The sequence below is a fragment of the Littorina saxatilis genome, linkage group LG2 (assembly GCF_037325665.1).
Source record: "Littorina saxatilis isolate snail1 linkage group LG2, US_GU_Lsax_2.0, whole genome shotgun sequence".
NCBI classification, from domain to species: domain Eukaryota; kingdom Metazoa; phylum Mollusca; class Gastropoda; order Littorinimorpha; family Littorinidae; genus Littorina; species Littorina saxatilis.
In genome coordinates, this window is record NC_090246.1 from 56,730,706 (window position 1) to 56,754,849 (window position 24,144).

At 39.5% G+C, this 24,144-nt stretch overlaps 2 protein-coding genes across 2 annotated transcripts in view; one reads left to right on the top strand and one right to left on the bottom strand.

Annotated features, from left to right (window-relative positions):
• Positions 1-1,095: 1,095 nt before the first annotated feature.
• Positions 1,096-6,316, bottom strand: LOC138956413 (RING finger protein 151-like). Its single transcript, XM_070327776.1, has 5 exons — positions 6,108-6,316; positions 5,657-5,771; positions 5,116-5,162; positions 3,735-3,801; positions 1,096-1,960 (listed from the first exon to the last, which is right to left on the bottom strand). The coding sequence occupies exons 1-5, from the start codon at positions 6,164-6,166 to the stop codon at positions 1,661-1,663; spliced, it is 588 nt and encodes a 195-aa protein (XP_070183877.1). The 5' UTR covers positions 6,167-6,316; the 3' UTR covers positions 1,096-1,660.
• A 58-nt stretch (positions 6,317-6,374) lies between these two features.
• Positions 6,375-24,144, top strand: part of LOC138959322 (U3 small nucleolar RNA-associated protein 6 homolog) — a 239,086-nt gene continuing 221,316 nt past the window's right edge. The window contains exons 1-13 of the mRNA XM_070330752.1: positions 6,375-6,532; positions 7,768-7,852; positions 9,091-9,129; positions 11,062-11,127; positions 11,966-11,986; positions 12,493-12,540; positions 12,817-12,880; positions 13,281-13,396; positions 13,580-13,612; positions 14,207-14,270; positions 14,549-14,633; positions 15,251-15,330; positions 16,419-16,493. Of these exons, the coding sequence (XP_070186853.1) occupies positions 6,450-6,532; positions 7,768-7,852; positions 9,091-9,129; positions 11,062-11,127; positions 11,966-11,986; positions 12,493-12,540; positions 12,817-12,880; positions 13,281-13,396; positions 13,580-13,612; positions 14,207-14,270; positions 14,549-14,633; positions 15,251-15,330; positions 16,419-16,493 (859 nt within the window). The 5' untranslated portion in view covers positions 6,375-6,449. The remainder of the gene's footprint in view (positions 6,533-7,767; positions 7,853-9,090; positions 9,130-11,061; positions 11,128-11,965; positions 11,987-12,492; positions 12,541-12,816; positions 12,881-13,280; positions 13,397-13,579; positions 13,613-14,206; positions 14,271-14,548; positions 14,634-15,250; positions 15,331-16,418; positions 16,494-24,144) is intronic.

A 24,144-nucleotide genomic window follows, 5' to 3' on the forward strand; every position in this document is an offset into this window, starting at 1 on the left:
CATATTATTATTATTATTATTATTATTGTGATCATTTTTATGCGCCTAATCTAGATATAGCCCTAGGCGCTTACATATTAATACCATATCTCATGGTAGAAAGAGCCAATAAGCACCATTGTACTTCCTATGTCTTGAATTAACAGCTTTGTGTTGCATGACCTTGACTCAAGGTCACATGTATTTTGGTAGGAAAAATGTGTAAAGCAGTTCTTAGTGTATGATGTCATTGCTAGGTTTAGTTATTTGACCTTGACCCTGAAGGTCAATGTCATGTAAAGGTCAAGGATGTGAGTCATATGGGCTTTGCCCTTCTTGTTTTAATCAGACGGCCCACTTTGTCAACATCATGGGCCAACGAATTAAGACTCGACTATCATTGAATGCTGAAGAAGTAAAAATTCGATTTTAATGGCAACTTAATGAAACAATGAAAAAATGTTTAAACTTCCAAGCCAAAATACAATCCTACAGTCTGGACTGATAAAATAAAGTTTTACCAAAGTTTCAATCAACTTGCTTAGAAAAAAAGGTGACTACAGTGCGGCCTCAACTTTAGCAAAAAACTATATATGACGTCACCAAAGATATTTATCAAAATGAAAAAACACAGATTTGGGGATATCTATAAGAACTCACGTGCAAAGTTTTATAAGCATCTGTTTTCTAGGAATCGCTGTGCATGCATTCACACACACACACACACAGGGTACATACACCATCAACCATGTCTTGATTCCCAGTCTATCTGAAAAAATGTGGTCAAAATTGGATTATTTGTAACAAAGGGAGCGACAGTTTGAGGGTTTATAACTCTTCTGGCAGATGGTTCATGTACTGTCAACTTTTGTAACCACCTAAGTGCACATGCTTACTGAGAGAGAGAGAGAGAGGCAAAATCAAACACAATTTTAACTTCAATATTTTAATCATGCCTTTTCGTTCCAAAGTAACATTGCATCTTACATAAGTATTCTACAATACCAACAGAAGAATAACTGCATTATAAGTTAACATCAAGGGCGGATCAATTCACTTTGGAGGGGGGGGGGGGGGGGTTACAAAATGACTGCGAAGATACAAGCCTCTAGGGGGGTCCGGGGGCATGCCCCCCCGGAAATTTTTTGTATCCAAAGAAGCAAAATAGAGCTATCTGGTGCATCCTGAGCCAATAAATTACCTCTTTTTTGGGGGGGTGGGGGGGTTACGTAACCCGTGTAACCCCCCCCCCAGATCCGCCCTTGAACATGTCTCAGACAAAGTAACGCTATTTTCAGATGATAGTTGCCAGGGTGCCTACCATGCTGTATTATTTTTAAATAAAAAGTACAGTATGTTGGCCACTCAATGTGTTTTAACTAGATCAGACTATTCTTGCGGTTGAAACATATAAATCAAACAAATGACAAGAAAAACAATTGCCACTCATACAGGCCATCTTGCCCTCCTTCCTGACCCTCACACAAACCAACAAATATATCACAAAGGCAGAAGTAAATAGAGAGTAGTTACTTAACACACACATACACAAATCAGATACTAATTCATTTTTTTCTCCTCAAACATTGCTTCAAACATGTATACAAACAGACAGCAAAGGTAAAGTAAATAGGAAAAAGAAAAGAAAACAACAATGAAAAAACACCCTCATAACCAGATTCTATTTTGTTTTCTTTTCTTTGGTGTCAAACATCGCTTTCAACATATCCTTTTTACTACTGTCACTTTTAAACAGCCTCAGGATGAGAGATGGTTTGCCAGGAGACGGCACTGCCCCTTCGCTGTCACCGTCCCTAGAGTCCCCGCCCAAACCAACTTCATTTTCTACCGAACTCAATACTCTTTTGCGAACAAACTCTGGCTGGTTGGATGGGTTGAAGTCACATGATTTTACATGTGAGGACAGCAGGTGTAGAGGTGTGATGGTCTCACAACCAATGGAGCGATGCGGACAGGCAACCTGCAGCAAGATACAAAAAGTATATTATAACTTATGATTCACTATCCCCCTGCGGGTTAGGGGGAGTCCCATATTGGTAGGGACGAGAAAGAATTTACCCGATGCTCCCCAGCATGTCGTAAGAGGCGACTAACGGATTCTGTTCCTCCTTTTACCCTTGTTAAGTGTTTCTTGTATAGAATATAGTCAATTTTTGTGAAGACTTTAGTCAAGCAGTATGTAAGAAATGTTAAGTCCTTTGTACTGGAAACTTGCATTCTCCCAGTAAGGTCATATATTGTACTACGTTGCAAGCCCCTGGAGCAATTTTTTGATTTGTGCTTTTGTGAACAAGAAACAATTGACAAGTGGCTCTATCCCATCTTCCCCCTTTCCCCGTCGCGATATAACCCTTCGTGGTTGAAAACGCGTTAAACACCAAATAAAGAAAGAAAGAAAGAATGATTTACTAACTGACTAAGATTTTGGAAACAACCGTCAAATTTTAGTTGCTGTGTTCAAATGATCACAGCTGTACCTGGCTTGCCTTTGATTTTTAAAAATAACCAGGGAGGAGGAAATAATTTGGCCCCAAGAGTTAAACTTGCAGCCTACACAGTTTTGCACGCTTTGTTGTTACGTGCAAATGCTTCTGGGCAATACTGGAGAGGGAACCAAAAGAGCAGCTGGCACTACGTGAGCCTGGAGCTGTTGTGTTATTTCAAATGCTTCTGGGCAATACTGGAGAGGGAACCAAAAGAGCAGCTGGCACTACGTGAGCCTGGAGCTGTTGTGTTATTTCTGCTATGGCCAGGGGAGAAAGGGCTTAAAAAAAAAAAGCTTAGAGGCTGAAATTAGGCCTTGGGAACAGTTATTGTGACAAATGTGGAAAGACAAAAGAATCAATTGTGAGGAATACACATCTTAATAATAAACAAGTCGCGTAAGGCGAAATTACTACATTTAGTCAAGCTGTGGAACTCACAGAATGAAACTGAACGTAGTCCGCCGCTAGTGCAAAAGGCAGTGAAAGTGACGAGCCTGTTTGGCGCGGCAGCGGTTGCGCTGTGCTTCATAGCACGCTTTACTGTACCTCTCTTCGTTTTAACTTTCTGAGCGTGTTTTTAATCCAAACATATCATATCTATATGTTTTTGGAATCAGGAACCGACAAGGAATAAGATGAAATAGTTTTTGAAACGATTTCGGAAATTTAATTTTGATCATAATTTTTATATTTTTCATTTTCAGAGCTTGTTTTTAATCCAAATATAACATATTTATATGTTTTTGGAATCAGAACATGATAAAGAATAAGATGAACGTAAATTTGGATCGTTTTATAAATGTTTTATTTTTACAATTTTCAGATTTTTAATGACCAAAGTCATTAATTAATTTTTAAGCCACCAAACTGAAATGCAATACCGAAGTCCGGCCTTCGTCGAAGATTGCTTGGCCAAAATTTCAATCAATTTGATTGAAAAATGAGGGTGTGACAGTGCCGCCTCAACTTTTACAAAAAGCCGGATATGACGTCATCAAAGACATTTATCGAAAAAAAGAAAAAAACGTCCGGGGATATCATTCCCAGGAACTCTCATGTCAAATTTCATAAAGATCGGTCCAGTAGTTTAGTCTGAAACGCTCTACACACACACACACATGCACACACACACACACATACACCACGACCCTCGTCTCGATTCCCCCTCTATGTTAAAACATTTAGTCAAAACTTGACTAAATGTAATTAAAATGAACCATGCATGAAAAGCAGAAATTCCGCTAATACCATTTGATCTCCAATGATATTTTCCAGGATGAAGTCAGTGTGCAGCTGACCCACTTGAAGCGGTTTCCTTGAGAAGGGAAGAACACAAACCAGACAAGTTTATAATTTGTGACCCTCCACCACGGAATGAGTCGCATGTCACCTTTGCATGATTTTCATATTTTTACATGTTCCTAAAGAGTGTTTTATGCTCTATCCAGTGGTGAAAACCGTTTTAGAAAAGAGCGAAAACTTTTCGAGTTATAAGCCTGTGACTAAGGTGATCCTCACACTGTTACAACAGTCCCCCCGGACTTATATTAAGCCTAGCGCAGAACCGCGCGAGGTGACATGCGACGCATTCCGTGGTGGAGGGTCACATTTAACAATTTAAAATCAGAAATGGAATGTCAAGGTCACAAAATCATTAAGCATTTTTTGATAATTAGCCCAATAAAAAAGAAAAGAAAACATAAAAACACATCTGTTATGCATAGGACTGGTGATTTGTCAGTCTGTGAGTATGGAGGTGAAGCGCTAGAATGTGTATAATAAATTTTCAGCGGTGAACAATGATCCTAGTACAGTCGAATCTGCCCTGGCGACCACCTCTTGAGAATGGACACCTGTCCAAAACGACCACTCCTGAAGATCCCTGGCTTTTTCCCCTATAATTCCCTTTCCATAACAAGAGGCGAAGCCTTCAAGGCTCACGTAAGAAATCGACAAACAGTAACACAAACTCAATCACTCCGTCACACACACACACACACACACACACACACACACACACACACACACACACACACACACACACACACAGAGTAAGCGCCATAGGTGAAACTGTGCAAGAAAGCGAGACCCTGGATCTGCCAAGTAGTCTCGGCCCGCTCACAATAACTGACCGAGACTTTCAGTAATTCCTTTGTGTGACGTCTAACCCTCTTACGTCATAATGTGACGTCTTCAAATAGTTTCTATCACACACGTCAAACACTTTTGACCGAGACTGACGTAATCCATAGACTCGGAAATGTTAAAGTTTCTATCACACACACACACACACACACACACACGCACAGACAGACAAAGTTTATCATCGCATAGGCTACACTTACGTGAGCCAAAAATCACCCGTCTATAATGATACTTTTGGCAAGTCCCCTGTGTGGTCGTTATAAGATTCGACTGCATTTTGAACAGCAAAAGAACCAGACTTTTTAAGGAAAAATTTCTGCAATGCAGTGAGGCAAATCTGGCACACGTATTTAACTGATTTCATTCCCTCTTCAGACTGCAACAAGTGACTTAAACAGTGAAAGCATAAGGACTCCATGTATACTCCTTAGAACTGTACAGAACATGAACCTTGTGTTCATAAATATTTTGATTATTGGCATACCTGTCTTCTGGGCAAGTCTTGCTCTTCTGAAGCCATGTCATGATGCACTGAAATCAAACCAGAAAAAAAATATTCCAAAATATGAAATAACATGAAAAAGATGTATAATGTTAAACGCTTAAGAGATCTTTACACACCATGACAAAAACAGCACAAATGTCAGTAAAGGCAAACATTGAAAAGGAAACTATAGTATAACATAGTATAAATCAAATGATGGTTTACTTTAACAAGGCTACCAATGAGTATGGTCAAGATCTGTGTTATGGTTCCTTTGATTTATGTCTGTTTTTCAATGTCATACACACAAACACACACACACACACTTACAGCTACACAGAAACTTCTTCTTCATATTGAGGGATTCCTTATTCATGCACAAGGCAATTATTCTCAAGACAGAATAATGTATACACAATCCCCCTCAAACACAAAGAAGCATGCATGCACACATACACACACACACACACACACACACACACACACACACACACACAGTAACACTGACACACTCACTCATGAACACACATCTTGCCCTCACCTTCCAGCAGAAACTGTGGCCACAGGGTGCACGCTGGGGCTGGGAGAATACATCCTGACAGATGGAGCAGTACAGATGTTTACTCACGGACTCAGGATTCAAGAAATACCTGGGACTTGAAGAGAAAACAAATACACATATCTAATTGACTGCAACAGTAAATGTACGTGTAATAGACTAATAGTAATACTAGTTAATAGTAATTTAGCCTACACGTGTACATGCAGTGCCCAGAATATCAGTAGGGTATCAAGTACACGTATTTAAAAATGTATGCTAACAGTAACACTAACACACATGTATATATATTTGTGATCAGCTACACAGACCTATATAATCCCAAATACAACGCCAACACGCACGGGAATCCCACAAACAAACTTTTTAAGTTCCTGTAGTCACTAATACCTTCTTCACAAACTGACAAAGGGCCAAACAACTTGGAACTTACCCTTCCTCAGCCAACTGAATGTCGTCTGCATGCTTTCGTTTAACATTTATTGTTGCCATCTTGACTTTTTATGGGGGTACGATGTGTTTTTCAATGCAAGTAGTCGCTCTAAATACAATGAATGCTGTAAGACTAAGAGCTGCCCATAACGATGTTGGAACTTCCCGCGACGATTCAGTTTGAACTGGAGTCATGTCCCTTCGACAAGTCTTCAGACATGAAGGCGACTTTGGTACGTATCTTTGATTGGAGAGTTACGTCCCCTAGGGAGTTTCCAGTCAAAAAGTTGGGCTTGAGGAGTAGCACATGGTCGACAGTAAACACTAGCTTTTCATCAACACTATGGCTGAGTTTGTGCAGCAGAGTCTGTGCCAGATAAAAGATGAATTGGAGAACATCCACGAGTTGACAAATGAGGAAAAAAGGTTAGTGCAGTGTCCATTCCTTGCATAGAAATGCTGTATGCTGAGAACCATCCGTTAGGACCAGAAGGCAGCGCCTGTTCCGAAACTCGGGCAGTGTGTGTGTGTGTATGTATATAATATATAATTATATGATGTGTGTGTGTGTGTGTGTGTGTGTGTGTGACTGTGTATACATGTGTGTGTGTGTGTGTGTGTGTGTGTGTGTGTGTGTGTGTTTGTGTGTTATGAGCAAGTCATCAAAGCCCTCATCAGCTTGTTAATTACTACTTACTGTTAACTGTTTACAGTTATGTTGTACATAAATATAACATGTGGAGAAAAAAGCGTGCGCCGCATCGCTCCGACAGAATCTCATGGAATTGGAACAATAATGGAAGAGCTAGACATTTTATATGTGTGTCAACTTTGGCTAAACTGTAGTGTTCAGCAAGTGGCTATCTGAGTATCTCCCAACAACTTGTTGTTGTTACTGTGTATCTGCAAGGGACAGAAAGAATAATATTCACAGCAAACAGAAACATGTTAAACTTTGAAACTAACATGCAAATTTGAAATACTTAACTATAACATGAGTTTGGGAAACATATTTTGAAACAAGAAGAAATAACATTTATTAACAGTCTAAAGCCAATGTAACACTTGTCTTGGACAAGACTTTCCTAACTTTGAGTCATTTCTTTATGTATGCCACTTACAAATAAAAAGGTGTGTATAAGGTAGTCCTTACCGTTCATCAGAAAATGTAAGGCGACCAAACTTGGCAGATAAGAATCAGTTTGTCAGTTTGTTAAACATGTTGGGGCTGTAAAAATGGGTTGACTGGATGACTCAATAAAGAGACCAAAAAGCAATGTACTCACGTTAAAATGACGAACACGGAACGAATAACGGCGACGTTTCGACCTAAGGGTCTTCTTCAGGCACAAAAACACAAAAGTACACACACAAATTTATGAGAAATTTATCAAATTTTTTTGATAAATGAGATGGATGACTCAGTTTTCCTTGTGTTATTGTATATTAGTTTTTGAAGGAGAGCAGTAATTTCCAGAAATGTGCATGGCACCACATTCTAGTGTGGCATTGTTCGAAATGAGCATTCTCAAATTGGTGGCCTTTAAAAAATAAGCAAAAATTTAGAATTATAAAAAGTGCAGCCCATTCCTACAAAGTCATGGGTTGTAGTTTTGGAGAAACACGAAAATTCCAAAAATTCTTATTCCTTTTTTCCCCAGAAAAATATACCAGCGTCAAACAAAATTTGAGTATCGCATCAGGCGGAGGAGAAAATCAGAAGAAGACTTCCTGCAATACATCCTGGTAAGTTTTTAGGTTAATATTTTGGGAGAGTGATACAATATTATTTGGCTTTACCATACTGTAATTGTCATACAGTATGTAGAGATCAAATAACCAAAGGGAAGTGAGCGCTCTAAATGCAGACATGTGTAATGGAGTAAGCGAGAGTTATAGGGAACCAATCTCCTGGCACCTGAGAGAATAACAAGCATGGGAATGAACAATCAATCAATCAATATGAGGCTTATATCGCGCGTATTCCGTGGGTACAGTTCTAAGCGCAGGGATTTATTTTTTTATTTTAATTTTATGCAATTTATATCGCACACATATTCAAGGCGCAGGGATTTATTTATGCCGTGTGAGATGGAATTTTTTTACACAATACATCACGCATTCACATAGGCCAGCAGATCGCAGCCATTTCGGCGCATATCCTACTTTTCACGGCCTATTATTCCAAGTCACACGGGTATTTTGGTGGACATTTTTATCTATGCCTATACAATTTTGTCAATCGTGGGATCTTTAACGTGCACACCCCAATGAAGTGTACACGAAGGGACCTCGGTTTTTCGTCTCATCCGAAAGACTAGCACTTGAACCCACCACCTAGGTTAGGAAAGGCGGGGAGAAAATTGCTAACGCCCTGACCCATGGTCGAACTCGCAATCTCTCGCTTCCGAGCGCAAGTGCGTTACCACTCGGCCACCCAGTCCTCAAGTGACTTTCATCCTCAAAAAAGGATGACCGCCACAAGCTCATATGTTCATCATTCTCCAAGGCACTCTAACTAACGCTTACATACACAGTCATACACTAGAACCAGCTTTTATTCCTGACCGGACATATTCCTTAGATCAAGACTGGTTTTAACAGAACAAACCAACGCCTCAAAAGTGTCTGTGAGAGAAACTTAAACAAATGAGGCAGAGCACGCGCTATTTAGAGATAAAATAACCAAAGGGAAGTAAGCGCTCTAAATGCATATGACATGTAATGGAGTAAGCATTTAACAGTATGTATGTATGGATTAAGCATTTAACAGTATGTATGTATGGAGTAAGCAAGTAACAGTATGTGTCAAAGTTCGCTCCATATTTTTCCCTCAGGAAAGCACAAGTGAAATTGAAATATTTAAGTAATTTAGATGTTTTGTCTAGGTTCAGATTTGAGAAAATGTTTGTTGTCATTTTTGTCCTTTTCAAAATGAACATGATGTCTTGAATGTTCACATTTATTTTGACTTTATTTTGCAGTATCAGCAGGATATCCTGAAGCTTTTGAGCAAGCGAAAGGTTTGTAACTAGTGTGGCTGAAACGAATTTGCTGAGTGTTAACATTCTTTTGTGTGTGTCTTAGTGTAATAATTTTATATTCGATTACGCTTGCTTTTAACAAAATCACGTAAGTCATACGCAATTACATAGAAAAAAACGTGGAGCAATATTTTGCACACTGATTTTTGCATGTCGGGACCACCACTAATTCAAGCGAAATGTCGTATGTTGAATTTTTGGTACAAACTTGCATTTTCTAATGGTTCTGACAAACTTTCTTGTGTGACATATCGTTTTTTGTTTAAAATGTATGAATCTGGTGTATACAAGTCAAAATTTTTGCTTTCTGTCCATGGTGTTCTAAATGAGTTAGGCTTTAGTGATTTTTGGCACAATCAAACTATCAATAATGTAACGGATGGTGATTATTTTAATACTTTCAAAGCACTGATGAAAAATAGGCTACAAGACCAATTTGTCCAAACCTGGCATTCAGAAATAAATAACAATGAGTTTTATTATAATTATAGAATGTATAAAGAGAATTTTGAGTTTGAAAAGTACTTGTCCATCCTGCCGGTTAATTTAGCAAACGCTGTTTTAAAATTTAGAACACTGAATCATAAATTGCCTATACAAAAAGGTAGGACTCTTGGTATTCCTAGACAAGACAGAATCTGTCACAAATGTTCATCAGGTGACCTTGGGGACGAGTTCCATTATATTTTTGTATGTCCTTTTTTTACCAATTATAGAAAACAGTTGTTACGGTGCTATTATTATGCCCGCCCCAATTCAGTTAAATTCAGAGAGCTTTTTTCCACTACAAAAAAGCGTTTATTGCTAAAACTCGCAAAGTTCATGACACTTGTCATGGACTGTTTGAGAAGCGAGTAAAATTTAATTCTCTTTTAGCTTTATACTCCGTTATCTGTTTTGTGTTGTTTGTAATACTAGTATTTTTGTCCTTATGTTAACCCACCCATCACCCCCCCCCCTCTCCCTTCCCCCCATTTCCCATAGTAAAGAAATGTATGTAATTACTTTGCACTTGTAGTGTTTTTTTATTAGTAGTATTAGTATTATTATTATTATTATTATTATTATTTATTATTATTGTTGAATTGTTTCTTGTATTGTTTTTGCTCTCCCTCACCCCTCAACTCCCTTTTCTGTACATAGTCTGATTTCTTTTTGTTTTAGTTCCTTTTATTTGGTGTTGAATGAAATGTGTTTTTATTGTGTTTTTTAATTTTCCATGTACCCTCACGGGGTTTTATTGGAATAAAACTTGACTTGAAAACTTGACTTGACTTGACTTGTGAAAGAGTTGTTTTCATTGCCAGAGATGCAATCATCACACAATAGCAGTGCTCTGTGAGCCAAGGCTATGCATTTTTTCCATGAAGGAGTAGCATCAGAGAAAAAGAAGCTCGTTATTTTTGGGTATGCCATACATGTTGCGATGAAAAAAAACCCGCATCAGCGAGTTTTCAAATGCATGAAATAGGAAAATCATGCGTCAAAGTGATAACCGTAAACTTTATGATATCACTCTATATTTTACAGTTATCATTATGCTGTTCATTTACCTTAAAACTAATTTTTTTAACTGAACAGAAAATACACTAATAGGTAAATAAAATCAAGCTGGACAGAGAGGACTGTGGGGTGAGGTGGTTGATAAAAACAAAAACATTCTGGAATGTGTTTGAATGCTAGAAATGTTAAATTAAAAGGTAGTTGCCATGTTCAAAGTATCAACTGTAACACGAGAAATATCCTTTCTCTTTATATAGATTATATTAAACATTTACGAATGAATTTATTATGTGGTAATACTAATGGCTTAAGTACATGTAGCATTAGCATTGATTCTTTCTTATTCTTTATTATTGTACAGTCAACAAGAATACACATTGAAATCTTGCTGCCTTGTTTCTCTTGCAGAGATGTGGCAGGACTAAGAGAGGGACAGAAGTCCCAATCATTTTCAGAATACACAACCTATTTCAGGTCAGTAACAGCAACATTGAAATAGCATGTGTAGAGTCTCAAAAGTGTACATACATACTTGGAAGTGAGAGAGCAAGAGGTGGGCGTGGGCAGAAAACAGAAAAAACGAGAGAGCTTATTGCTACATGCGCACACACACTGTCACATGCACATGCACACACTTTTGTAAACAGAAAAAGAACATAGCTATCATCAACTATATAAAACTGACTGCTTCAGTTAAATGTTACCTAACAAAGCAAACTTTAGAAAAAGCAAAATGCGAATCTATTACGGAAAAAAAAAGTCTGTTTACGGTAACATAGGCAAAATAAATAGGGTCGGTAGGTCGGATGTTTTTTTTCCCCCCCAAAAAACCCCATATTTTTAATTTATTTTGCCAAAAAACAAAGACTTTTTTTCCAAAATGCCAAAAAAAAGTCTAGGGTCGGGCGAAAAAATAGGGTCGGTCGGGATACCGTAAACAGACTATTTTTTGTGTGTGGCCTAACTTATTATATAATGGAACCTCTCTTTGAATTTCTCCCTACCTCCCTAATTTTAGACTTTCTCAGACTCTGTCCACAACCTCTCATCTGTAAATATTCATGGAACCCCTTTTTAAAACCTGATTTTCTCAGATTTTGGGAGGTCTTAAACATTAAGTTCCGCTGTATACAGTTAACAAAAAAGAGTGTGTGGTGGTGACCCTTGCATGTAGACGTCTGGAAATCTCAGAAGATGGTCGATGTGTGTTTTGATTGCTGGGTTTTGCTGTTGCTTTGTCTGTGTTGAAAAATAAAAGATGAGCGAAGGTTTGAAATGTATTGTGCTAATCGAGTTTCCTCTGTTATTTCAGCTATGTGAAACACGATTCCCGGTATGTATGAATTGTTTTGTTCTTCACAATGTCCAACTTTCATTTCATATAGGTTTTTTTCCTGTAGTTTAGTTATTCTACAGTTCACACTGATTGATTAGAGTAAATTGCACGGGTCACGAACACATGAATTTTTGCTCCTTCAAAGCAGTAAGTTTGTTTTTACACATCAAACACGTCTGAAATGTGGTGTTTAATGAAAGCTGGTGTTTAGATATAACTTGTAGGGACATTTGTACATGTCTGCATATTTGTAAATAATTTCTTCAATCTTTGATTATGGTTTGAAAATGAAAAGGTAGCAAATTCCATTTACATATTTTGTTTTTGTTTTTAAATAAAACATTTGTTCTATGTTCATAGCATAGTTTAAAGAGATTGTTGGGCATATGTTTGTAAATGAGTATTGTACAACTTTTGTTATGTAATTTGATGCATCAAGCAATTTTTGTTCATTCGGTTCTTCACATAATTTTGTAATGCCATCTATCATTTATTTTTTTCAGCAAAATGCGGATGTCTGGCTGAGCCATATTGAATTCTGCAAGAAGCAGGTATATTTTCCTGTTTTCCAAATGCTTTTCTTGTTAATTTATAAGTGTTTTGTATGGGTTTTAAGGCTGCCACTCATGGTGATTATACTGTAACATGATAATGATCATGATGTGATCATAATGATGTGAGAGGTAATAGTCAGTGCATAATTATGCCTTCTTCTCCCCTTTTTGTTTCAGTTCCATTTACTGATCTGTAGTTTACAGTTGTTAAGCCCTGAGTGCCCCTTTGTACATCTACAGTTCGTCACCTTTTGTTCTTTTTTTGCTTTGTAGAAAGAATACAGCAGAGTGACTCGACTGTTCAAGGAGATGCTACGCTTACACCCTGCTGAACCAGGTAGGTACTTAACACACAATCATTGCTGTATTGGAATATAAATGTGGACATCCACTATTTAATCATATTTTTTGAATGGCGAAATTCCGTCAACTGCCTCTATGCCGTAGTGGCTTTATAAAAGGTCTTGAAACAGCTATCACACTTATGCACAAATGCTTTGCAAGTTTGGTTCCACAACATTCCTTTGTTTATCTAGGGCAAAAAGGTAAAAGATGTTTCTACAGTCTCAGACTACTTTCTGCATTTCAGGACAGCTGAAGCTTTAAATTATGTGTTTAAATAGATGCTGTGAAAAAATCGGAAAACCATGTGGCAGAAAAAATGCGTGGATATTGGATTGCAATGCAGTGATGTGTGTTCACAAGAAACAAAAATGTAAAAAATGATGTATTTGCAGAGCTGTGGATCCAAGCTGCAAGATGGGAAGTTGAACAAAGTAACCTGGAAGCTGCTCGCGCCTTGATGCAGAGATGTCTCAGCTACAACAAAACATCTCGCTTGGCGTGGGTGGAGGTAGGATTAAGTTTGATTAGATGTGTAGCTTTACTCAGTTGAAGCTTTTGCCCAGGTCTGGAACTCTCAAAGACAATATGCGGACATAACTCTTGGTTTTGTGTGTGTGTGTGTGTGTCAGAACACAAGTTTGTCTTCTATAAAATAAAATAAAAAGTTCTTGCATTTGCTTTTTTGTTTCAGTACTACAAGCTGGAGATTGAGCTGGCAAAAATGGTGAGTTTTACTCTGTTGTTATAGATTCTGTCTTTTTCATGCATGTCCAACTTCAAATCATACTGCACAGAAAACCACCCTAAGAAAAGGTTTGGTTTTGCTTTGTCCACTCCAAAGCAAGTGAGTGATGAAAGAATTTTAACTTTGGGAAAATGCTGACAAATTGTAAGTAACGTCCAATGTGCCACTCCAATGTAAGTGAGGGATGACTTTCTGAAGATGCTGAAAAGAACTTGTATAATGTCATATTTATCAGCCAGACTAAAAATGGTTGGTATGGATTTAGAACTGGTTTTAGTGCTTTCACTCTGTCTTGTTATGAGAACCAGCTTTCTCAGAGTTTCTATTTATAATGTCTCTAAGTTTACCTCCATTGTAAGCCTCTCCCACTGATCTTATATGATCTGAGTTGGAGGTAAATTTAAACACATTATAAACAAGAAATCTGAGAAAGCTGGAAGGGGGAGGTCGTAAAAGTGAGATCACGGTGTAATTAGTGAGTTAGAGGTGTTTATTTTTATGGACATATTGGTAGATTGGAAGTTTACTGTATGACTGAGTGATTTTGGCATGTTTGCTTTGGTTGTGTTACAGGAGGAAGAACCCACAGGGAAGATTGCACAGCTTGTCTACGCACACGCTTGTCAAGAACTGCCTGGTAAATTCTATTTATTCTGTGGGTCAGTAATATGGATTCTGTGATGATGGTTAGTGTAAGGAATATATTTGCAAACGACACTATGACGCACAACACAAGCTTTTTGCTTGATAAGGAGTTACAGAACCACATCTTTTGGATTTGAATGACAGTCTTAATGGTATGGGTTTTGGTTGTTTGTTTGTGAGTACATTTGTGGTGTTTCAATGAGCAACATAATGATTTTTCAGGTTTGTAAATCTTGTGATCATTAATTTCTCTGTTGTTTTTTCCCTCAGATGATGTGGACCTGCTGTTGGAGTTTATAAAGACAGCACAGAAAACTGTTTTCATGAAAGATCACGCAGAGCAAATGCTAAAACAGTGGGTTGTTTGGCTTATTATTTTTTATTTTTTATTTTTCTTGTTTGTCAAAGTGTTGAGGGTGTGCAATGTATTCTATGATAGCAACATTGCAGAATGCAAGATTTGTTTTAGTGCAAAACTTTGGCATTGCAAAATTTTAGATAATATAAGTTTCATCTATCGTGACATAGTGAAATGATGTGCCTTCTCATCTGTAGCTTGTCTCAGCCAGCCTAAATATACTGGAGAAGAAGATGGATTCAAGATTCAAACAGAGTTTTTTGAGACCACACCCACTTTAAAGTTTGTGCAGATGAATTGCAAAAAAAAGGCATGTTGTCTGAGACTGAAAAAGGGGAATACTTTAGAACCCACAAACACTGTCTGGGCTTGTATTTGAAGCAGGGAGCACTTGGCCTGCAAAAGCTTGTTTGGGAGAGCAAGAAACCTTTGCATTCTTCTCTGGCATGACTTTTTGCTGTTTTTCATGATTTTTAATCTCTTTTCTTTGTTGTAACGCTTGAGGAGTTATTTTTGGGTCTGTTTGCGTGCTTGTCTGTTCAAGAACAAAATTGCACACGTTAACATTGACCTTAAGAGTAAACCAGTATGATGTACACGTTGTTTCATTTCAGATTGCGGGAGGAGTTCTCTCACTTGCCTCGTGTCTGGGATTTTCTGGCCAGACGCGTGCTGCCGACGAAACAGAGGAAACGTAAGTCGGAACGATGAATTAAGTTAATTGAAATACAAGCTGTAGCAAAGCATCTATCCCCAACCCCCAACACAAAAAAGACAAGGTAAAAAAGAAGTGGTGCTCATTGTCATTATCTTCTGACAGAAAGTGATATTTTTAGGTGTTAGAGTTGCTTGTTTGTAACTTTATCCCTGTTCAACTATCGTTTTGAAATGTATGCTCTGGAAGAGAAGTACTGTACCTGAATTTTGGAATTTATTTTTTGTTTGTGTTGATATTTTTTGTTGCATGCATGCAAAATGAATTCACTGATTGAGAAACCTTTTTGCGATCTACAGTAAAGCTGTGTATAACGACCACCTAAGGATCAGCCAAAAATGAGGTGGTGGTTATGGACAACATAAACTATATAGAAAAACTCATTGGGTAGCCTTTGCACTGGTTGTAATGGGCAGGTGGTCGTTACCGAGAGGTGGTCGACAGAGCAGGTTGACTATTTGATTGCATTTACCTGCCGTTGTCAAACATAGTCAAAGGGAAGCAAGAACATCTTTAACTGGTGTGTTTAGATAAGCTCCCTTGGACCAACAGAAATACAACCGAGTATCTTAGGAAGCTCAAGAATCATTGTGACCTCATCGTTTTGATGATTCACTTATTCCCTTTAAGACAGAGTTCCACATGACGTAAGATCAGAAGGTATTATATATACTTGTTCCTTGGGAGGTATGAATGCCCCCTGTTCTGTTTCCTTGATCAGAGGCATGATACCTACCTTTCTTTCGGAGAAATTATCCTGAGGGAGGGATGGGCGAGTTTGAATGCAGTTATGTCCTCTTTTTCCTTGTCTTTACCCCTTATTCTCACAGAGGGCCCAATATCGCCCGCTCGAGCTCCCAAATGCAGATCTCTGAAACACCTGCTATACACAATGATATCTTTGACACTTTCCACTTCTACTAGCTTTCTGTGATGTTTGAGCATTTAACATTTAATAAAACTTGCTTAAGTTACTTTGCTACGATTTTTAAAAAGTTTGAAATGACGTTGCTTTACATCCCATGGGGATAAACGGGTAAGTCCGATTTTTAAATTGCTGATTTCAGTGCCTCGTTTGACTGAACAGCAAGAGGAGAAATTCTTTGCCGTGTACCAGCAGGCAGTGTCACGTGTACCCACCAGTGAGTACTGTTTTATTGTCTGCTCTCACTCTCTCTAAATGTATGTATATGTACACACAGACAGACAGACAGAGTCAAGGGGCGGATCACATCATTTTTAAGGGGGGGTTTCCAAATTTCTTTTAGGGACAATTCAACGACGCGAAGCGTTTAGTTGAGGGTGCGAAGATGGTGCAATCTGAGCCAAGAAATTTTCCTTAATACACCTTCATAAAAGTAAATTTAAGATGACAAATTTGGATCAAAACAAGAAAAATGGACCGATTTGGTGCAACCTGAGCCAGCATATTACCCAACTACCTTCCAAAATCGTCATTTAAAAGACAAATGCCGGCACCCGGAAAAATTTGATTAAAAAAGAAAACAAGTCGCGTAAGGCGAAATTACTACATTTAGTCAAGCTGTGGAACTCACAGAATGAAATTGAACGTAGTCCGCCGCTAGTGCAAAAGGCAGTGAAAGTGACGAGCCTGTTTGGCGCGGTAGCGGTTGCGCTGTGCTTCATAGCACGCTTTACTGTACCTCTCTTCGTTTTAACTTTCTGAGCGTGTTTTTAATCCAAACATATCATATCTATATGTTTTTGGAATCAGGAACCGACAAGGAATAAGATGAAAGTGTTTTTAAATTAATTTCGAAAATTTAATTTTGATCATAATTTTTAATTTTTTTAATTTTCAGAGCTTGTTTTTAATCCAAATATAACATATTTATATGTTTTTGGAATCAGAAAATGATGAAGAATAAGATGAACGTAAATTTGGATCGTTTTATAAAAAATTTTTTTTTTTTTACAATTTTCAGATTTTTAATGACCAAAGTCATTAATTAATTTTTAAGCCACCAAGCTGAAATGCAATACCGAAGTCCGGCCTTCGTCGAAGATTGCTTGGCCAAAATTTCAATCAATTTGATTGAAAAATGAGGGTGTGACAGTGCCGCCTCAACTTTTACACAAAGCCGGATATGACGTCATCAAAGATATTTATCGAAAAAATGAAAAAAACGTCTGGGGATATCATACCCAGGAACTCTCATGTCAAATTTCATAAAGATCGGTCCAGTAGTTTACTCTGAATCGCTCTACACACGCACACGCACACACACACACACACACACACATACACACATACACACATACACCATGACCCTCGTCTCGATTCCCCCTCTATGTTAAAATATTAAGTCAAAACTTGACTAAATGTAAAAAGGAGCAATCTGGTGCAATCTGAGTCATCACTTTTTCTTTCTTTTCAATTTTTTTGTTTTGTTTTTTTGTTTTTCTCTATTTTTTTTTTTAGGCTATGGGGGAGGGGGGGGGGGTTCCGGAATCACCGGAAACCCCCCCCCCCCCCCCCCCTGGATCCGCCCCTGGAGACACGCACATACATACACATAAAGACATGCAGGCATGGACACAAGCATGTACCTGCGCAAACACACACACACGAAGGTGCGCACACACACATATTTTTTTTTTTCTGTCCACATGTCTGTCTCCCTCTCTCGTTTTCACTCCCTTCATCTGGTTTGTTCGTCAGCCTGTCTGCCTGTCTCCTTATTTCTCTCACAGTCTCTTAGTGTATCGCCCCCTTTCCCTCCTTCACTCTGTTGTGCATGAAAGAAAGTTAGATCCTGGGACAAAAACGAAAAAAGGCTTTCCTAGTTGTGCACAGTGTCACTGCGAAGCAGTTTCCCCTGTTTTTATAAGGACAGTACATGTATCATCTTTAGTCTTGAGTCTTGATTTCCTGATTGCAAAATGTTTGTGAAAGTTCAAATGTATGGTGCAATAATAACACAGATGAAGCCATGTAAAAGCTGTGTACCTCATGATGGCTTTACCCCCTACACACCCCTTGCCTCAGGGGCAGAGTTTCATTTCCTCCCTCATGCAACAATTTCCTGATCTCCTGAGGTCTTGGCGGAAAGCATATGAGAAAGTCCTGCGCTCCTGCTGAAAGTTTCTGCAAGGAGTGAGGCAATGCTTTTACTACACGCAGTGTGATGGCAATGGTTACAGACAATAGGGATTGGGAGATCTACTGTGATCATAGTGGATATGTGTTGCAATGTTCGATGATGGTTGGACTAGGTTGGTTGCTGTATTGCAAAAAGGGAAAACTCGAGAGAGAGAGAGAGAGAGAGAGAGAGAGAGAGAGAGAGAGAGAGAGAGAGAGAGAGAGAGAGAGAGAGAGAGAGAGAGAGAGAGAGAGAGAGAGAGAGAGAGAGAGAGAGAGAGAGAGAGAGAGGACAAGACTAGACTAGACCAGACTAGACCAGACTAGACCAGACCAGACCAGACCAGACCAGACCAGACCAGACCAGACCAGACCAGACCAGACCAGACTAGACTAGACTTGTTTTTCATAACTGCTATATTTTTTGGGAAGCAATCTTACAGATGTAATCAATGTGATCATGCCATGATAAATTATTATCAATCTTTACACCAAGGACTTTTTGGTGAGACACTTCTTCCAATACTTGATTTTTAATATAAAGAGAGAGAGAGAGAGAGAGAGAGAGAGAGAGAGAGAGAGAGAGAGAGAGAGAGAGAGAGAGAGAGAGAGAGAGAGAGAGAGAGGTGCACCTTATTGAGCTTTAGTATGGAGCATTTAACTGAGTATACGGGCCAAGGCTATCACGTTCACAGCTCAACTTATATAGCCTATGATGTCACGTGACGGAAAGAATGCTATCACACCATTGAAATGACATTCTTTCCGTCCCCTATAGGCGACGAAATAGGTCAAATTTTGTGCACAGTGCACTTGCACTAGAACCGCACTGGGTCCAGTACCCGCTCCGGCGTCGAAGCATTTTCCACTAAAAAGTGTGACCTATTTCGTCGCCTATAGGGGACGGAAGATAGCATTCTTTCCGTCACTGTAGCAGATCTCTGCTTAGAGCTATACGGGCTGTAATCATAGGCTATATAAGTTCAGCTCTGAACGTGATAGCCTTGGCCCGTATACTCAGTTAAATGCTCCATACAAAGCTCAATAAGGTGCACCGAGAGAGAGAGAGAGAGAGAGAGAGAGAGAGAGAGAGAGAGAGAGAGAGAGAGAGAGAGAGAGAGAGAGAGAGAGAGAGAGAGAGAGAGAGAGAGAGAGAGAGAGAGAGAGAGAGAGAGAGAGAGAGAGAGAGAGAGAGAGAGAGAGAGACAGAGAGAGAGATTAAACAAGTACGAGAGAGAGGGACGGTCAAGCATTGAAGCTATATTTCTCAATCAACGCTTTTGCCAGGGAGGGTTCATAGTCGGAGTCGGTGAGGCGAAGAGAGCGAGAACGGAACGGAAAAGCAATCGGCGAAGAAAGTAACCAGGTGAAACGGGAATCGATCCGGGGCATGCTCAGAACAATAAAAGCAGAAGGGAGAGAGAGAGAGAGAGAGAGAGAGAGAGAGAGAGAGAGAGAGAGACAGAGAGAGAGAGAGAGAGAGAGAGAGAGAGAGAGAGAGAGAGAGAGAGAGAGAGAGAGAGAGAGAATTGCACATTTTTACACATAGTTACATCATCATTTATATTAATTTAATAATTACTGAAACAATCTCTCTCTCTCTCTCTCTCTCTCTCTCTCTCTCTCTCTCTCTCTCTCTCTCACCCTTTTTCTTTGTCTGTCTGTAGAAATGAGGTGTGTGTGTGTGCGAGTGAGTGTGTGTGTGGGAGGGGGTGGGGGGGGGGGGGGGGGGGGCAGGACAACATGCAGGTGTGACAGGGAAAGTCTTCATCTTGTTCTTCCCACGTCTAATCGTGATGCACCCATGTCTCGTCGAACGTCATCCCATGTAGAGATAGTATCTCCTTACTCCTAGCTGTCGTGAACATCTCAGTTGTCATTTTTGTTTAGTCTGATGCTGGATACCGGTCATTTTGTACTGTCTAGTGTGAACTTTTGAACATGACCGCATGTGGATCTCTCTGTGGGTACCAGTATTCAGATAAAACCCCTAGTTCCACTGATTGTTAGCATGCACCTTGACGGTTTCCCAACAGAATGGTAGCCGAGTTGATGTTGTTGTGAATTCGTTGACGGACCGTTCGCTGTCCTCTAGGTTGTAGGTTTTATTGTAGACAGTAGTACCCCCCTTTCAAGACCCCCAGTTTAAGTCGTCTCCCTTTTTAAGACCTTGATTTTTCAAATTTTCTGTTCATCGCATCTGTAAATGTACCCCCTTTTTAGACTTCTTCCTTTATCCTCTGTACTACTTTAAATACTTCTTCCTTTATCCTCTGTACTACTTTAAATACTTCTTCCTTTATCCTCTGTACTACTTTAAATACTTCTTCCTTTATCCTCTGTACTACTTTAAATACTTCTTTCTGTATCCTCTGTACTACTTTAAATACTTCTTCCTTTATCCTCTGTACTACTTTAAATACTTCTTCCTTTATCCTCTGTACTACTTTAAATACTTCTTCCTTTATCCTCTGTACTACTTTAAATACTTCTTCCTTTATCCTCTGTACTACTTTAAATACTTCTTCCTTTATCCTCTGTACTACTTTAAATACTTCTTCCTTTATCCTCTGTACTACTTTAAATACTTCTTCCTTTACCCTCGGTACTACTTTAAATACTTCTTCCTTTATCCTCTGTACTACTTTAAATGCTTCTTCCTTTATCCTCTGTACTACTTTAAATACTTCTTCCCCACGCATACACTGACGGATCAGCCGAAAAAGCAACACGAAACGGCGGTGGAGGTATCCTTATCTGTCGAAAAGATGCTGCTCCAATAAAGAAGTCAATCGCAACAGGGAAATTCTCCACCAACTACAAGGCCGAGGCAGAAGCACCGAAGGAAGCCGCTGGTGTGCTAAAAAACTCTCTGATGCTCCCAGGAGATACCATCTGCAGGAAGATAGTCATCTTCTCTGACGCACTCTCTGTGCTGCAAGCACTCTCCAACCCCCAAAACCAGGACGTTAGTGAACTTGCAACTGCCCTCACTACATTGCAGCAATCCACAGAGAAAACAGTTATCCAATGGATACCATCACACTGCAACATACAAGGGAATGAGGAAGCTGACAGGCTGGCGAAAGAAGGAGGGAAGCTACCACAAGAGAACCAGCAAGTTACATTTGGTGAGGCAAAAACCATTGTAAAAGAGAAGCAACGGAAAAGGTGGCTGCAACAACACCCTCACTACAACCCTAGAGACAGTTACTATCAACTCTCCAGAAAAGACCAGGTCATCATTGTGCGCCTGAGAACCGGCCACTGCAGACTCAGGCACCACATGTTCTCAAAATTCCACATTGGGGACACGCCTGTATGCCACTGTGGCATCGCAGACATGACAGTGGAACACCTCCTCCAACACTGTCCAATCCACCAGAAACTACGAGCAGAAACATGGTCTGCTGACACACCAGTTCAGGAGAAGATCTTCGGCACCCTGCAGAGTCTTCGCTGTACTGCAGACTTCATCAGAAGTTCCGGAGTCCCTGTCTGAGCGATCGAGAAGAAGAAAGAAATACTTCTTCCTTTATCCTCTGTACTACTTTAAATACTTCTTCCTTTATCCTCTGTACTACTTTAAATACTTCTTCCTTTATCCTCTGTACTACTTTAAATACTTCTTCCTTTATCCTCTGTACTACTTTAAATACTTCTTCCTTTATCCTCTGTACTACTTTAAATACTTCTTCCTTTATCCTCTGTACTACTTTAAATACTTCTTCCTTTATCCTCTGTACTACTTTAAATACTTCTTCCTTTATCCTCTGTACTACTTTAAATACTTCTTCCTTTATCCTCTGTACTACTTTAAATACTTCTTCCTTTATCCTCTGTACTACTTTAAATACTTCTTCCTTTATCCTCTGTACTACTTTAAATACTTCTTCCTTTATCCTCTGTACTACTTTAAATACTTCTTCCTTTATCCTCTGTACTACTTTAAATACTTCTTCCTTTATCCTCTGTACTACTCTAAATACTTGTTTCAATCCTCATGCTTACTGGCATCGGATGTCTAGTCTGCGCCGGTTGGCCGGGGCATGTCATAAAGAACTTTGAGATTCAAAGTCTGCTCTGGGTCTGTGTGTTTGCAAAGTCAGGAAGGCACCGAGGGACATACCCAAGTACGCGCGATTGCACACATGCAAAAGACAGAAGGACGGACAGACAGACAGACGCACCCGCCTAATCGATGGATGTATCTGATTAGGGTTACAGCTATCATGGTGCCACGAAACTTGCGTGGGTGTCAATGTTTTAAGAAGGACATTACTGGTCGGATTATGTTCGTTTTTACGGCCTACGAAAACCCAAAGTGTGACGGAGGGACAGATAGACGGACAAACAAAAGGACAGAGACCTTTTGATATTATAAAAAACGTAAAATTCATTCTTTCAGCTTCAAGTGGCTAACTAAACTGCATAGACACTTCAATAATAGCTTGACTTTTGACAAAAGCTAACCCTTGTCAGGAAACTAATAGTAATTGACCCACAGGGAGGGAGAGAAGGTCGCGACAGTGGACAGGCGCCAAGGCCTCAGCTGAGCGGAGTGGATGACCACACAGGCACTCTGAAACTTCCCTCTCCTGAGGCCTAACCCACACACTCAAACTGCACAAACTGTGAAGGTGAGATGTCACCACGATGAGTTTCACGTGTAAAGTCTTCAGTGGCAGAAGTAGCCAGCTTGGGACATGTTTTGTTCATACTTTACAAACAGAAAAGGGGCAAGTCGCAACAAATGAAAATGTCGAATAATGTAATAAGGTAGAAATGTATGGTTCTGCGTAAGATCCATTGGATGGCACATGGGCTTGTGCACTCGATACTCTTCAAATAGTGCGGGACCTCCCTTATAACATCCATTGCTTTTAGCCCCCTCCCCCCTTTAAACCCTAGTTTATAAGTTATTCTGTTCATAACGTCCGTTAATGTACCTCCATTTTAAGATTACTTTTTGTTAAAAATTGTTTTTAATTGTTCATGACCTTCATTTATTTTAAATAATGCTGTATGTAATAAGAGTACACACCAGCGCACACATACACTTATTGACTTGATATCGTGTTGAGTGGAGAGAGGTAGGAATAAACCAGGGAGTAGGTATGTAAAAGAGGTATTAGTGAGGGGGGGGGGGGTGGCTGGGTCGGGGGAGGTGGTCGGTAGAGGTGGAGAGAAAGAGGAGAAAAGCAAAATACCCACGATACGAGTGTCAGGTCGGGGTTAGAATGACATGTGTTTTGTAAGCAGAGATTAGAGTACATTACCTGGCCATAGCGACGAGATTAGGTCCGCCAGACAACATTCTCCCCCGTGTCAGGTACAACAATAGACCTACCCTCATGTTGCCATGTTCGTGTGGTAAACCCTCCGAGATTTCCAAGTTAAGTGCTGTCATCTTATATGAGTGGTTTTTATTTATGGACATTCCTTTTTTTCTCAGGGTCAGGCTGCTTTTGGTATGTTGTTGATATGCTTTTAATTACACGTGTGTTGTTTTTTAATTTCCTTGCTGAGCAGTCCACTCCACCCCCCCTCCCCCCCTCCCTACTATCTCAGGTAGGGGATTTTATAGTCAGTGTATTCATGTTCGTAGACATTTTTGTCGAGACAAAGGCGATAACCGTTTGACCATGTTGAGACAAATCAGTGGCAGACGAATGGATACGATGCCTAGT

Excerpts from the sequence above, each read along its gene's own strand:
- LOC138956413 (XM_070327776.1), bottom strand. The coding sequence starts at position 6,166 with ATGGCAACAATAAATGTTAAACGAAAGCATGCAGACGACATTCAGTTG. Across the intron at positions 3,802-5,115 it reads AAGACTTGCCCAGAAGACAG|GAAACCGCTTCAAGTGGGTC; the intron begins GTATGCCAATAA and ends TCCCTTCTCAAG. Across the intron at positions 1,961-3,734 it reads ATATCATTGGAGATCAAATG|GTTGCCTGTCCGCATCGCTC; the intron begins GTATTAGCGGAA and ends ATCTTGCTGCAG.